Source organism: Gastrolobium bilobum, unplaced genomic scaffold (genome assembly GCF_033153095.1).
Source record: "Gastrolobium bilobum isolate Gb01-03AN ecotype WA unplaced genomic scaffold, APGP_CSIRO_Gbil_v1 utg20853, whole genome shotgun sequence".
In the NCBI taxonomy this organism is placed as follows: domain Eukaryota; kingdom Viridiplantae; phylum Streptophyta; class Magnoliopsida; order Fabales; family Fabaceae; genus Gastrolobium; species Gastrolobium bilobum.
The window spans coordinates 8273-22164 of record NW_026899901.1 but is presented as its reverse complement, the minus strand read 5'-3'; the positions used below and the strand labels follow the sequence as shown (position 1 = coordinate 22164).

General features: G+C 34.3%; 2 protein-coding genes across 2 annotated transcripts; both read right to left on the bottom strand.

Annotated features, from left to right (window-relative positions):
• Positions 1-9586: 9586 nt before the first annotated feature.
• On the bottom strand, positions 9587-10648 carry LOC133294130 (uncharacterized). Its single transcript, XM_061492785.1, has 2 exons — positions 10304-10648; positions 9587-10201 (listed from the first exon to the last, which is right to left on the bottom strand). Exons 1-2 carry the CDS (start codon positions 10646-10648, stop codon positions 9587-9589), a joined length of 960 nt encoding a protein of 319 aa, XP_061348769.1.
• Positions 10649-10935: 287 nt separating this feature from the next.
• Positions 10936-12336, bottom strand: LOC133294127 (protein ALP1-like). The gene is made up of 3 exons (XM_061492781.1): positions 11806-12336; positions 11480-11705; positions 10936-11384 (listed from the first exon to the last, which is right to left on the bottom strand). Exons 1-3 carry the CDS (start codon positions 12334-12336, stop codon positions 10936-10938), a joined length of 1206 nt encoding a protein of 401 aa, XP_061348765.1.
• Positions 12337-13892: the final 1556 nt, after the last annotated feature.

The following is a 13892-nucleotide window of genomic DNA, read 5'->3' as shown; positions in this document are numbered from 1 at the left end:
AAATATCGTGGTTTTTTTGGGGTCAACGGGTGAGAAAAGTTCAAAGTTCTCAAATGACTAGTTTAGGGAATAAGCTCCCTACTCTCTAGAAGATCATGATGATGATAACTGGCCAAGTTTGTTCTCTATGCAATTTCCACTCTGAAGCAATACAAGGAGTAATGAAGTATGAATCAAATCAAAACCAGAGGTGTGAGAAAGGGGTAAAAAAATGTTGCAAGTTCCAACTACCATTTTCCAAAACATAATAGAATAAGGCAAAGGCAATGGTTACCAACAAGGCACAAAAATGGAAATAGGTAGAACTACTTTCCATTGATTGTTCTTGGTACAAATTCATTGCTTCGAGTAGCAGAAAACATGTGCAGAGACCAATATTAAATAATGCTGCTAGAGGATTGTACACAAATTGTACTCAAAACACTGTTTTAGAAGGGAAAATAAATAAATAACTGAATAAACAAACTGTAACCATGACATATAATGTATGTATCTTTTAAGCAACTTCAGTTTGTCAGTGTCCAACTCTGAGGAAATTCATGCAAGTCAGTATCTGCCAAATGGAGATAAATTCAGGTTCAAAGGTAAAATGTAATTAATGTATTTCCTATTAGCTAAACTGTTATAACGAGCTTTCAGTAAGCATAAATATGACAACTGAGATAGATAATATGTTTCACATAATTTAACACCCTTCATTTGAAAACAAAAATAAAGGCAAGGTGCAGAAAAGGTTTAGACCCATTGTGTGGGTCTACCTCACCTGGCAAGTCAACTCCAACTAATGTGAGTATATGGAATTAGGGAGAAGTATTTCTCCAGCTACCGGAGATAAAATTATCTCTAGTGAGTTTAAAACGACGTCGTTTTAAATTATAAGATTAAAATTTTATAATAATAAAGATTAATATAATCCTACAATATATTAGAATTACAAAAATACTTTAATTTTCGATGAGTACAAAATGACGTCATTTTGTACTTATCAAAAATAACTTATATCTTTAGAGAAATCCTTTACTCATATAGTACTCGGCCCGAAAAAGTAGTTTCCAAAAAAATTTAAACTGGAACGTTAAAAAGAAGAATTGATTTTGGTCTTACGCAAAGTTTATAATGGGAACTTCAAGCCCTTACTTAGATGTTAATTATATCGAATAGGATCTCTTTACAAATTTTTTTACAAATTACATTATATTCTTTCGGGAGAACATAGTGTAGTTCGTAAAAGTTTATATTCTCCCGGGAAAATATAGTGTAGTTTGTAAGAATTTGTAAACAAAAAAATTTGTAAATATAACCTGTCCCTAATTATATTATTTTTATTATTTTTCTTGGTTTTTCAGACGTGTCCCACGTTCAATTGGATAAGAATAATTCCCGTTAAAGACCTTTTCGATCTCAACAATTATATTATATTATTTAAGTATACCAATCCCTATTAAAAGACTTCTCCTGCTCAGCTATTCGCTCCTAACACATTCCATCTAGGGGCTTGTTAATTATATAATTTTTGTATAGCTTTGACCCTATCTTACACGCGAAGTTGGCTTCAATTTTCACCAACCATGTCGTTCAAAACAAACAAGAAACGGGAGATTATTGTTTTTTTTTTCTCTCATAAAAAATGTAAAATTTAATAGTATGGTCATGTGTGCCACAGAATATAAACTATACATGCATATAATTGATAAATTTTAGGAGGAATCATATTTTTAATGTAAATTAGATGTGTTACAAAACAGAAGTTAAAAATGATTTTTTTTCTCCTTTTAATGAATGAATAGGTATGAGTAGAGTTGCATACCCCTGTTTACCTAAAAAAAAAAGAGTTACATACCCCCGCTTGCCAGAAAAAAAAAAAGATTAGATTTACAGAATTTAGGAAAACAAAGTGAAGTAAAGAGAAAAAAGTAAGAGTTTTATTATTAACGAAGAAAATTGTGAGATAAGAATAGAGAAAATTAAGAAAATTAGATACATTAATTTAGACACAATTATCAAATTATATTTAACAACTTTATTTATACGGATACTTTTTTTATTATTAGCTAAATATGTGAACTAAAAAAGGAATTTAGGGGACCTGATGGAAAAAAATGAGAGTGAAGATGATATTGAAAAACTATGCGTGTTCTTTTTTATCAATAGTAGATGGTAGAAATGAATTGTTTTTAAGTAACCAATTAACATCATATCTTTGAAAATGGCTCTGTTTTTTCAAGCATAATCTTTGAAGTATACGTATTCGTTTTGAGAACAAATAAATATGATGCATACGTGTGTTGGTATACATAGAAACAGATACGTAAAATGAAACGTGCGTGTGTAGAATTAGAGAGACAGTCACATAGAGCATGTTTCAAGAACAGCACAAGGCTTCCACTCTTTACTCTGAGACATAAATGTTCTCATACGGAAATGCCCAATATTCCACATGCTTCAGTACCTAAATTATTTCTTGATTTATTACTTTTGAAAGCATAATTGAATGAAAAATGTAGTGAAAATGTGTTATATATTAAGGAAAAGAAAAGGGCTAAAGCGTAAAGGAAAATCAGAAAGTAAACGAGAATGATTAAGAGGACAACCTGCATATCTTCGAATGAAAAAGAAGGCCAAAAATGCAAACAGAAGGATCACCTTTAAACCTTTGATAAGAAGGCTTCAGAGTGTTAAGAGCATTGGCTCGTGATATTGGCACGGCTCAATAAAAAAGCTAAGGGCCCAAACATTTTGAGCATGGTTTTCTTATTGAACCGCACCAATATCCCGTTAAACCGTTCCCTTTACCCCTCATTGCCACCATGTTTGGTTCATTTGCACCCATCTGTTGTAAGACAATCACAAATAAAGTATCAAAATAAAAACATGAAACTGAAATTGATAAGAAAAATTCAGAGGGGCCCCTTTATGTTTTTTTATTTGAGGGGGGTAGGAGAGTGCTGCTAATAATGTAACATTCATATAACTCATGGTTCAAATGACAGTGATCTATGAAAGAAGAAACATGATAAAACAAAAGAGATATATAGAGAGAGAAACATGAGAAAGTGTGAAGTTTTAAAGAAGGTAGTGCCCAACATGAGACCATGAAATGTGGCTGGTGGTGGTAGCATTGAAGAAGTTGCATTAAATTTTCAACTACCTAGCGACTGAGGAGGTTGGAATATTAATTTAAGGAGGTACAGGAATCGTCTAAAGGCCTCAGAGGAGACAAATCCGTGGCTATTAATGTGAGCATTTATGGATTTTGGGGAGGAGGGAGAGGGATGTTGGTTCTGTTCAATCAGCATTTATGTGTCAAACAGTGAAAAATATAACCTTTTGCTTTATGGGTTTAGGCCTTTGGTACTCTCATAGCCATCATACCCGGAACAAATCTTCATTACTTCTGTCTCATGTGCACCGCATCAATGTGAGTATAACACAATAGTCTGATATGTTTTCTACAAGAGAAAAGAAAAAAAAAAAAAAAACTTTCATATCATAAATTTTTCGAAATATATAATAAATAATTTCATTTTAAACTATCTTCCTACTTAATATTCGGTGGCACGGGAATATATTAGATTTTTCCTCACACCCAACCTCTCATATATGAGGCACTTCGTAGGTTCGGTGGTTCCACTACAAATGCAATTGATGCATCTGTGTATGATTTTCTCACATGGTTACCTGCCTCCAATTCTTTGCTACAAATAAGGGTAAAATGATGGTTAAGAACTGGGCATGTGAACTAGTTGTACCAAAACTAGCTAAGATATGTATGGTCTTTTTTTTGGTTGAAGTTTCCTATAGTTATGTCTTGATAGTTTTAAATTGGGAAACATAATGACCTAACCAAATGATGTAATATACTCTTACTACGAGATCATATTGTCGGTAAAAATGGCATTGAAATAAATTAAAAAAAAAAAGTTTCAAATATACATGACATAAGTAAAAGTGTGACATGGGTATTGGCATAAACAAATACTTGCACTTGTGTGGTTAGATGACAGAGAGCAGCACAAACTTTTTGTAACCACCTTAGTCCTTTTCAGAATACTAAAATGGACATTGATGCTTATGGAAAGCTAGCTTTTTCAATAGGGAATCTCGGAATAATTATTTAGTGTGATTGTTTAATTTTAGTAATAGCACTATCACAAAAAAAAACATTAAAGTAACTGCGTCCAATTATTGATTTTGCTTACTAATGACAATTAAATAAGTGGGGTTCGGGAGACAATTTAATAATATATTTTCGTCGACTTAAGAATATAAAATTATAAATTATTAGGTTCCGTATACATAGATTTTCTTTACCATGCTCATTATTATAACCTTTTATTTTATCGAAGATCACAACCCATTTATTTTTGTATTTTGGTGTAAAAAAAGTTTAAGTGAAGTTAGATATCGATATTCCACTAGACACTCTCCAACTTCTTTAGGGGGCGTTTGGTAGAGGAGAAATTTTTATTTACTCGGGAATCATGATTGATGGGAATATAGTTAGAAAACATGATTCCTGGTAATCTTCTGAAAAAAGTGTTTGGTAGGCAAAAATATTAACGGGAATTATAGTTAATTTTACTGAGATGGTGTTTGGTTAATGATAAAATATTGATGGGAATATGATATAATTTTACCAAAATGACCTTCTAACTTAATTATGTCTTTCCAGATTTAGATTCAAAAACGGGATTGCGTGAAAATGAAAATATCTCCTCATTGACGAACTCTTCCACCATTCATGTAAGCATTCGTGTTGAATATTCATAGATCGGTGATTTATGTACTAGACTTCATCTTCCTGGTAACTTTGTTGTGCGTTGACATAACCCCATTTATTAGTGTCTCTTTGGTTTGCAACGTTCTTTCATGAATATGGAGTTACTGTGTGTTCGTTTGTCATTTTTTGTTGAAGGCAGTGGAAAAAACAAAGCAGATCCGGACAAGATTCGTTTTCACTCTGAAGCGCCTCATTACTGTTGGAAAGGTTAGAAGTTCCTCTCGGTTTGTTTTTATTTTGTGTGTGGATAAATAGCCCTAAAAAAAGACAGGGGTGGTTGGCACTTCCAATGCAGGGCTTCGTTGTATGTGTGTATTCCATTCGTTAACTGCCAGCATGTTTAAACAAACGATTTTTTTGATGTTGGATTGCTGTTTGTAAATTGTTACGATTGGGTGTTAGTAAGCTTTTCACATAAAATGGGTTGTTTTACCATGTGCTTTTTGGATATATTTTTGTGACCTGTGTACATTATGATGAAGCATACAGTAACATAGAAGTCCTTCAATCATTGAGAAAGCATGGGTGGAGATGACAATGACAAACATTGGTGTCCAAGTGAAAATTCTGGCCATTCTGCAACTTCGTCCACATTGAAGTTTAAGATGTGCCACTGTGGAGTGATGGCAGTGTTGCGGAAGTCACGAACAAACGTGAATCCAGGAAGGATGTTTTTAGGATGCCCCAATTACGGAACAAGGGAGAAGTGTAAATTCTTTGAGTGGGTAGACGAAACGACTTGCTTTAACTGCATCCAGAAGGACAGTTTGTTGAAAAATCAGCTGGCTTTGCTCAAACTATCGGTGGTGTCGGTGATTGTACTTAGCATACTACTTGGGATTGTATTATATAATATGTACAAGTGTTGATGATGCTATAATGTAATGGTATGCTTAATTTTGTGCATTAGGAAGTTGTAATGCAATGTATATTTCTAACGTTGTGGAACTTTTTGCTGTGTACTATGTATAGTGGTTTATGTGTATGTATGAACTTATTTGGCATATATAGTGGATGCCATTTTATATTGCTGTCTACGTTGTCTGAGCCAACAACATGGATCACAATGCTCCATCTTCCTCTGAAGTGTTTAAGCCTGTTATCCTTTTAAGATAACTGGTATTTTTTTTTTCCTGTTGCTATTTTTGCTTGAAATGGGAGGACAAAACTTTGATAGTTACAGTTGCTGTGTGGAAGACAGTTACTGGACCCATTTGCAATTTATCTATTTCACCCAATTTCTCGGTGCTGGTTGTGTTCAATGCCTTGTAAGTCCTTCTTTGATGTTTCTTTCTCTTTATTTCTCTGTTGTGGATCGAGAAATAAAACTCCTATAATGGGATGGAATTTGTGGACTGAGTGCATGCTTTCCATGTGCTTGCTGTTTTGACCCTTTATTTGTTTTTTACTTATCACACTAAATTTTTCAAGTTTGCCCCCTTTTTTTATCTATTTACAATTCCTTTGCCTCTGTCATTTTCTCTTGTAAAGTAATGAGCTCTTTACAGCGGCTGTCACACCCGTAGGGTTGTTTTTGTAGATTAAATACGCATTCTTGTTTTTTTAGATAATGACTTAGAATTTGTGACCTGAATACTTCTTGTACATATAGAGTAGGTTGTTCTGCATGTTCTGTTTGCATTGCCTTATGCTTTTTGGATATATTTTTTAAGGCTTTTCCTTAGGCCTTTAGAGGAAACATGAATCAACCTTGTAGGTTCTGGCCATGCATGCACCTTATATGATCATGATTGTGAGGCATGTGAATGTTTGTTGATGTTTCTTTAGTGAGGTGATGGACCAAAAATCAAAGAAACTAAAATGAATAAGGGGAATCTAATGTCGTTGTTCTTAGCTTATTATTGTGTTCCTTGTTCCACAATCATGAGCTAATAGCTATATTGAAAAGGTTGGTAGATGCTTCTCAGTCAGATACTTACGAAGTCATATAATGTCTGAGATATATATTTTATACTAACATGTTGTGTGGTCCTTAGGGGTCCTGGAGGCGTTGTGTGGAGCATATGGTGTGCATGTGTGGGGAGTTAATGTACAACGAGCTCTACACCCAGCTCTACAACGAGTTATAATATCCTTTTACAACTTGCAATCATATAATAACTAAATTTCATGAAGCTTGACCTTATTCAGCAGGAAATTTAATGTTTCTTCTGCTTGTCATCTTGCAATTCCTATTGCGGGCTATAATTTGCTACTTGTTGCTATGTTATTGGGTTCTAGTCAATCTTGACTTATGTGCATGCTGTCATAGAGATTGTGGGACATGAGAGAAAGGCCTTTTATTTGTCCTTTTTTTTATATGTTTCACTCTTTCTCTATTTTATTGCCCTCTTAGTAGAAACAGGGTAAAAATAAAGGGCAACTGGAAAATAAAATAACAATGAACAATGGCTTTTATGCACTTATTTGTTATATATTGTGCATGATTTTACTGATAAGCTCATACAGTAGAAGGCGTCATCAGAACATCAAAAGGATGCCTTCAAGGTACCAAATATGGGAACATCATCAATTGATTTTTAATTTCATATCTTTTAAGTGGTAAGTTATGCTGATACCCACATTTTTTTTTTTGACTTTGTCAAGGTAAAGGTTCGTGAAGCAATGAAAGCTAATAAATTAAGTACTTTTGGTGCAGTTGCTTGAAGCATCCGAACTGATTCATAGGATTGTATTTATTTAGGTAGGAATCTCTTTTTTTTCCTTGTGGAAGTTGAGAAATAAAAAGGATGTATTCCATTTTCTTATTAATTTGTAGTAAATTATAATTTTACAGTATTATAAAGGAAGATAGTCCAACTAAAAGGGGTAGAGGAGGAAAGGGAGACCTAAGAAAACTTTAGGACAAACCTTTTAAAAAAGACTTTGTAGATCCTAATGTCAATTGACTCAGGTTGCTGACCACGCCAAGTAGGATAAATTAAAGGGGTAGGTTGTTATTGTATAATTTACAAGTATTAACTCATGCTTTTGTGTTGCTCCTCTGCTGGTGGTATTTTGATATTTGTGTGTAGTTTGCCTCTGATGTGAATGGTTACTGTTTTATATGCTAGCAGCACTTCCTCAACCTGCAATGCTGGTGTAAATGAGATGAAAATAATCCAATTTTATTTGATTAATCACATGATATATTATTTTTAAAAAATTTTCTTTTTAAAATTGAAAGCTGAATGAAAATTGACTTTGAATTTTTGCCTCTTTGATGAACATGCATTATAAGATCTATATTATCCTTATCAAATTATTAAGCTTGCACAAGTTTGCTATGAAATCTTTGCATGTCTATGAAGTTGGAAAAAGAGGTTATTTGTTGGATTTGTATTCTTAATCTAGTTCTGATTTTAAGGCTAGTCAGTAACCTCTTGACAGTCTTTTATACTCATCAAATCATGGAAAGAATTAATGTAGGCTTCTATTCTCGCAGATATGTTAAAATTGTCAAGGAAGAAGTTTTCATTAATGCAGAAGAGTCTACGAACGCAGAGGCAATACGAGGTGTTCAGATGCAAGTGAAGGGCCACCATGCACTGCCATATATGGATACACATACAGGAGCTTAGAAGCACATTTTGTTTCATATTTTTGTTCTGTAACTCAAATATTTGAAATTCAAAAATGAAACCATATAAGGTTGAATTTTACTGATATGTAGTTACTCTTTGTTGAGATGTTTTCTCATTTAATAAAAAAATATAGAGTGATGTGTTGATTATTTGTCAAGTTTCGTGAAGATTATGATCAGTTGCTACATAAGTTCCTATCACATAATCTATGCAAACAGCAGTAACAAGAATATAGAGTGATGTGCACAGGCTCGAGCCAAAAAATGACCACCTATGCATGCTTTGATGACAGCTAGTGGTTTAAGGTGAAAAGGTCCTGAAAGAAAATTCATAACCAGCTTAATGTATCACACGCATAAAGATTTTTATACAATTTGTGAATGGCAGAGCACAACTGGATAGCCAGCTATTACATTGTTAATCATTGTTGGATATACTGAAACAATCATGACTAATTATATAGCTATAGCACAACTGGGTAATTTTACATAAAAATGGTTGTATTGCAATACAGAGTTAACCACCAAAAGCTGTCACATATCAGAATGTGCCTTTTGCCGTCACATTTACTTCATCCCAAAAGCTGCATTTAAACCATCATCTATCATGTGGAAACCACCAAATGCTGCATTATATATTGCAAACCAACATTACGGAATTAGAGTAATAATCTTTCAGGTGCTAAATTATCCATAATCTATAATCTGATAAAATTCATTATTTATTTACCACCACCTTCTAAAAAAAAATTGCAGTCAAAAACCATGTAAACGTTAGCAGCAACTTCCTTGATAATCATCAACTCAATATCATATGAAGAAGATTGTCTGAACAAGTGGAGATTAGTGAGACAGAGTCACACCTATAACATAAGTCAACATATTAATAAATACATGGCCATATACATCCAACTGTTCCATAACATCATATACATAAACATTAACCTCATATGAGTACAATCATCCATACATGGACAGAGCTTACAACATGGATATGAGCTTTCAAACAAGATTAACAAAATATACATGAAGATTGACATCATATGAGTGCAATCATCCATATCTGGACAGAGTTAACAACATGGATTGTTGCTTACAAAAAAATTTAACTTCAGATCATGCCTTCAAGGATGTACAAGACATCATCAAAAAATTCAACCAAGGTTACCATAACAAGCCTTATATATGATCAGGCTTCCAAAAAGTTTGGTGGTCATGCAGTATTAATGAATTCCCAACAAGGAAGCCACCACTGCCTCCCTCTCTTCTTGTGAACCAGCCATGAAAATATCAGTTATGTTGGTGTCCCTACCCATCATCATAGCTACGTGAACCCTTTGAGGCACACTCAGGCCTTCAATCTTTTTCAATTCTTCAAGAATTGATTTCCTTGTGTCTCGATCCTCAGCCTTATATTTGAAACAAGAAACCAACTGACTGATATTCTCATTATTGTTTTTGTAATTCTGGTTTAGATCCTTCATAGCATCAACAACCATAACCACCAATTCTTCATCAGATCTGCCGCGTTTCTTGGAGGTTTTTTTAGTTGTCACAGAGATTGACATAGGGGACTGTGGTGGTGCATCTTGGGTGGCATTGTCCATAGCTGCAGTGTCATAATGAGATGTTTGAGTTGTGTCACCCAACCAGTCGAATAAGTAATATGCTCCAATCCCACTCTCAGCAGCAGCAGCAACTTCTTTTTCAATTTCATCCACAGCATCGTGTGGTCCCTCTGCATCATTCCCAATTGCAACGTCTTTCCCAAATATCGGTCCTAATTGATCAAAGTGAGGGAAAGGCTTCATGTAAAGTCCTCTAGCATTTGGGTGGGTCTGAAACATATTAACAAATTTCATATTGTATAAACCAATTCAGAGATGTGAACACATACAAATGAAACAATTGAACACAAAAAATAACCTTTTTCACCTTACCTTAACCCAGTCAGTGTAGATGTCCTTTTCTACAGCTATCATTTTGTCTTTATCATTCCAACCGAAACCGGAGCCTCCAGCTGGTCTAATCATTTCACAGATGGCATTGTAATGCCTCTTTAACAGCTTGATTCTTGATGTGATATGAGGAGTACCTTTCAGATTGCAGCCAGGTATCCTCTCAGCCATCATCTTCTCCAATTGGGTTGCAAATCCAGGTCTGAAACCATTATCTCCTCTCCACAGTTCACCGATTTCAAGCAGACATTCAACTAGTATTTTGTCCTCTTCATGAGACCAGGTATGGTTGACTCTTTTCCTTGATGTTTGGCTGTCTTCAGCCATTTGCAATGCTAAGTGGCTGTATTTGGATATGTAGCATTGTAAAAAAGACAAAAAATAATGACCAATTTAAAGCAAATATCACACAAACATATTAACCTGCATAGTACATATTAATACATTGTAAAATGAAATTTGTCATTGTCATATAATCCAAACAGAAACTACATTAAAGAAAATAAACATTGCAACTACTACGTAATTAAACGACAATCATACGTGTCATTTAATCCAAAATAGGATAATATAAAAGTATAAACATTACAACTATCAGAACATAAACATTGACTTCAGACACGTCTCCTCCATGTATTAAACATCTGAGTGGCCATATTATCCCTCCAAACTGTCCATGCATTAGAGGTCTCTACGTGAGTTATCAAATCAGTGTCTTCAACATCATCTTGAGGTGCTTGCGTGTCCATAACATTGACTTCAAAAGGATCAAATTCCATTTCTCTTATATGGTTATGAAGCAAGCAACAAGCGGTTATAATCCTGCATTGTGTTTTAACAGGGTAATATGACTTCGATCTTAGAATGGCCCAACGCCCCTTCAACATCCCAAAACATCGCTCTATGACGTTCCTTGCAGAAGAGTGTTTCATGTTAAAAAATTCCTTTGCTGATGTTGGTTGTGCTCCATGTCTCCACTCAGAAAGATGATATCTTTGGCCTCTATAGGGTGTAAGAAATCCTTCCCCATTCATGTAACCAGCGTCACACAAATAATAGAACCCTAACAAATTGATTTCCAACACTTTAGACACAATTTAATAAACTTCATATGTGCATTACATGTAAATTGGGAACACATTAATATACTTCAAATACCTTTTGGCACCCTTAAACCATTCCTACGAGATATGGAATTTCTGAGGACCCTTGAATCTGCAGCTGATCCCTCCCATCCAGGCAACACATAAATAAATTGACAATCTTGAGAACAAACTCCTAATACATTGGTTGCGATTTCACCCTTCCTAGTCCGATATCTAGGCTTATCAGCTTGTAGGGCATTTATCTTGATGTGTGTCCCGTCTAGAGCTCCTAGACAATTCTATAATTCAAAAAAAATTAATAATAAAGAAGAGACAAATCATATTATTATTGTCTTGTCATGATTACGAAATGAACATAAATGTACACTCCTATGTTACCTTCAACCATTTCCATTTCTCATCAGTTGAATTTGCAGGGACTGGCTCAGGTCGTTTAAGTAAAACAATATGACATCTTAAAACAGCCTGCAACACCTTTGTGAATTGTCTACTTATGGTTTCACCAGACCTCATGAATTGTCTTTTGATTATCCTATTCTTAACATCATGGGCTAAAATGTGAAGGAATATGGCAACAAGTTCTTCTACACCCATGTGCTTAGTCGGTTGAAGCATCCCAACTGTCTTCAGTAACTCACACAATTTATAAAAGCACCTCCTGTCCATCCTTGTATTCTCAATACAAGCAATGTCACTAATATAAACTATTCTATGGAAAGTCACTTCCCTTATCTTAGACCTACTATGAAAATCCCATTTAACTCTCTTCCTACTATTTCTCCTTTTTTCAAACTTGTCTAATAGCAGAGCACATACACCCATCAAGAACAAAGTAATTCGATTCGAACACTCCAAATGAGTAATGAGCACCACGATTACAATGCACTCTGTTTCTGCATTCATCGGCATAATCTAATACAAAATGATAAATTAGGAAATTTTTTATCATTTACTAAATTAATCCATGCAACAATGTACGATTAACAACACTGAAATATATACAACATTGTACCAATATACTAACACCGTGAATAAAAAAAAAACTCAACAAGCACATCAAAATAAAGAACATTGCAAATGAGTAAATCTCCAACAGATGCAATACCCATATTTTTTTCCAACATATGATGACCAAGTAAACTTCATACATGGGTAAATGCTTAATTAAGGTCACCAACATAGGCCTAAGGTTACCACAAAATAACCTTTTCTAATACACAAGTCAAGCTTCACACATGCAGTAATTAACTTCAATTTGTAATACTCACAAACATTGTGAATCAGTATAAATTTTAATAAACACAAAAAGGATAAGGGGAACACCAACAACATCGACCATTGTTTTGGAACCATTGGGGATGGATTGCAGCCAACAAAACAAAAGACAACACAAAGACTTTGACTCATTGTTCTACAACGACCTACACATGGAACGAAGCTAATGTTCTACACAAAAAAATAAAAATAAATGCAATGGATGCCCAACACTCATACCCAGTACATAAATTCATAAAATATGAAACAAAAATTTTAATAAAATAAATACAGATCAACAACAAATAAATATAGATCAACAAAAAAAGTAATAAATTACTTTATAAAAACAATTATGAAATAAATGAGACAGGCAGTGAGCAAAAAAATACAAAAAAAGTAATAAACATTTCACCAACCACACACAGTAGCTAAACCCCCCTTCGTTTCAGATTTGTACAAGTTACACTTTGTATACAAGAGACAGGAAGTTAGCAAATGAGAGAGAGACGAACGATGGACTTCAACATGGTTATTGCAACTAAGAGCGTTGGGTTGGGTGAAGGATCCAAAGTAAGCTAAAAAAAACCATGAACCGACACCACCAAATACGAAACTTTAGCAAATCAGGTTACACAACCAAAATAACCAACATACATCACAAACACAAAATAATGAAGACAGGTCGCGGTGTCTTAGACAAGATAACTCACGTTTCGCAGAAAATGGCTTCCGATTTGGAACGAGGTTAGTACTGGTGCTTGATTTTTTCAACGATAGCTCCTCACAAAAAGATACGTTAGCTTTTGTTATGAAGAAAGAGACACAATTGTACGAAGGCCAGCTGTAACACACGAAGGGCACATTTGCCCGAAAAAATCAGAAAATATTTCCTTCCCTCGGGTATTTCACAAATACCACCCATTTAGAGGTAATTTGTGGAGGTAATCTGATCCAAATTTTGTTCATGACTGGCTTTCCATGGAAAATCGGATACCCGGTAAGTACAAACCAAATCTCCTACCAAACATGGCATTTCACAATACCTTAGTGAACTTTCCTGGTAAAATTTCAAAGTTCCCTCTACCAAACAGCACCTTAAGAATTTTCTGAAGGGATTAGATATCAACTACCAACAAAATCCTCACATTGGTCAGCTGGGTTTGAATCCATGCTCTTATAGGATATAGATCAAACTCTTAACCAATTAT

Bases quoted from the DNA above. Each gene is read 5' to 3' on its own strand.
- LOC133294127 (XM_061492781.1), bottom strand. From the start codon at position 12,336: ATGCCGATGAATGCAGAAACAGAGTGCATTGTAATCGTGGTGCTCATT. The intron at 11,706-11,805 runs GTAACATAGGAG...TTTGAATTATAG, and splicing joins AGAAATGGAAATGGTTGAAG to AATTGTCTAGGAGCTCTAGA. The intron at 11,385-11,479 runs GTATTTGAAGTA...TCAATTTGTTAG, and splicing joins TGGTTTAAGGGTGCCAAAAG to GGTTCTATTATTTGTGTGAC.
- LOC133294130 (XM_061492785.1), bottom strand. From the start codon at position 10,648: ATGGCTGAAGACAGCCAAACATCAAGGAAAAGAGTCAACCATACCTGG. The intron at 10,202-10,303 runs GTAAGGTGAAAA...AATATGTTTCAG, and splicing joins TCTACACTGACTGGGTTAAG to ACCCACCCAAATGCTAGAGG.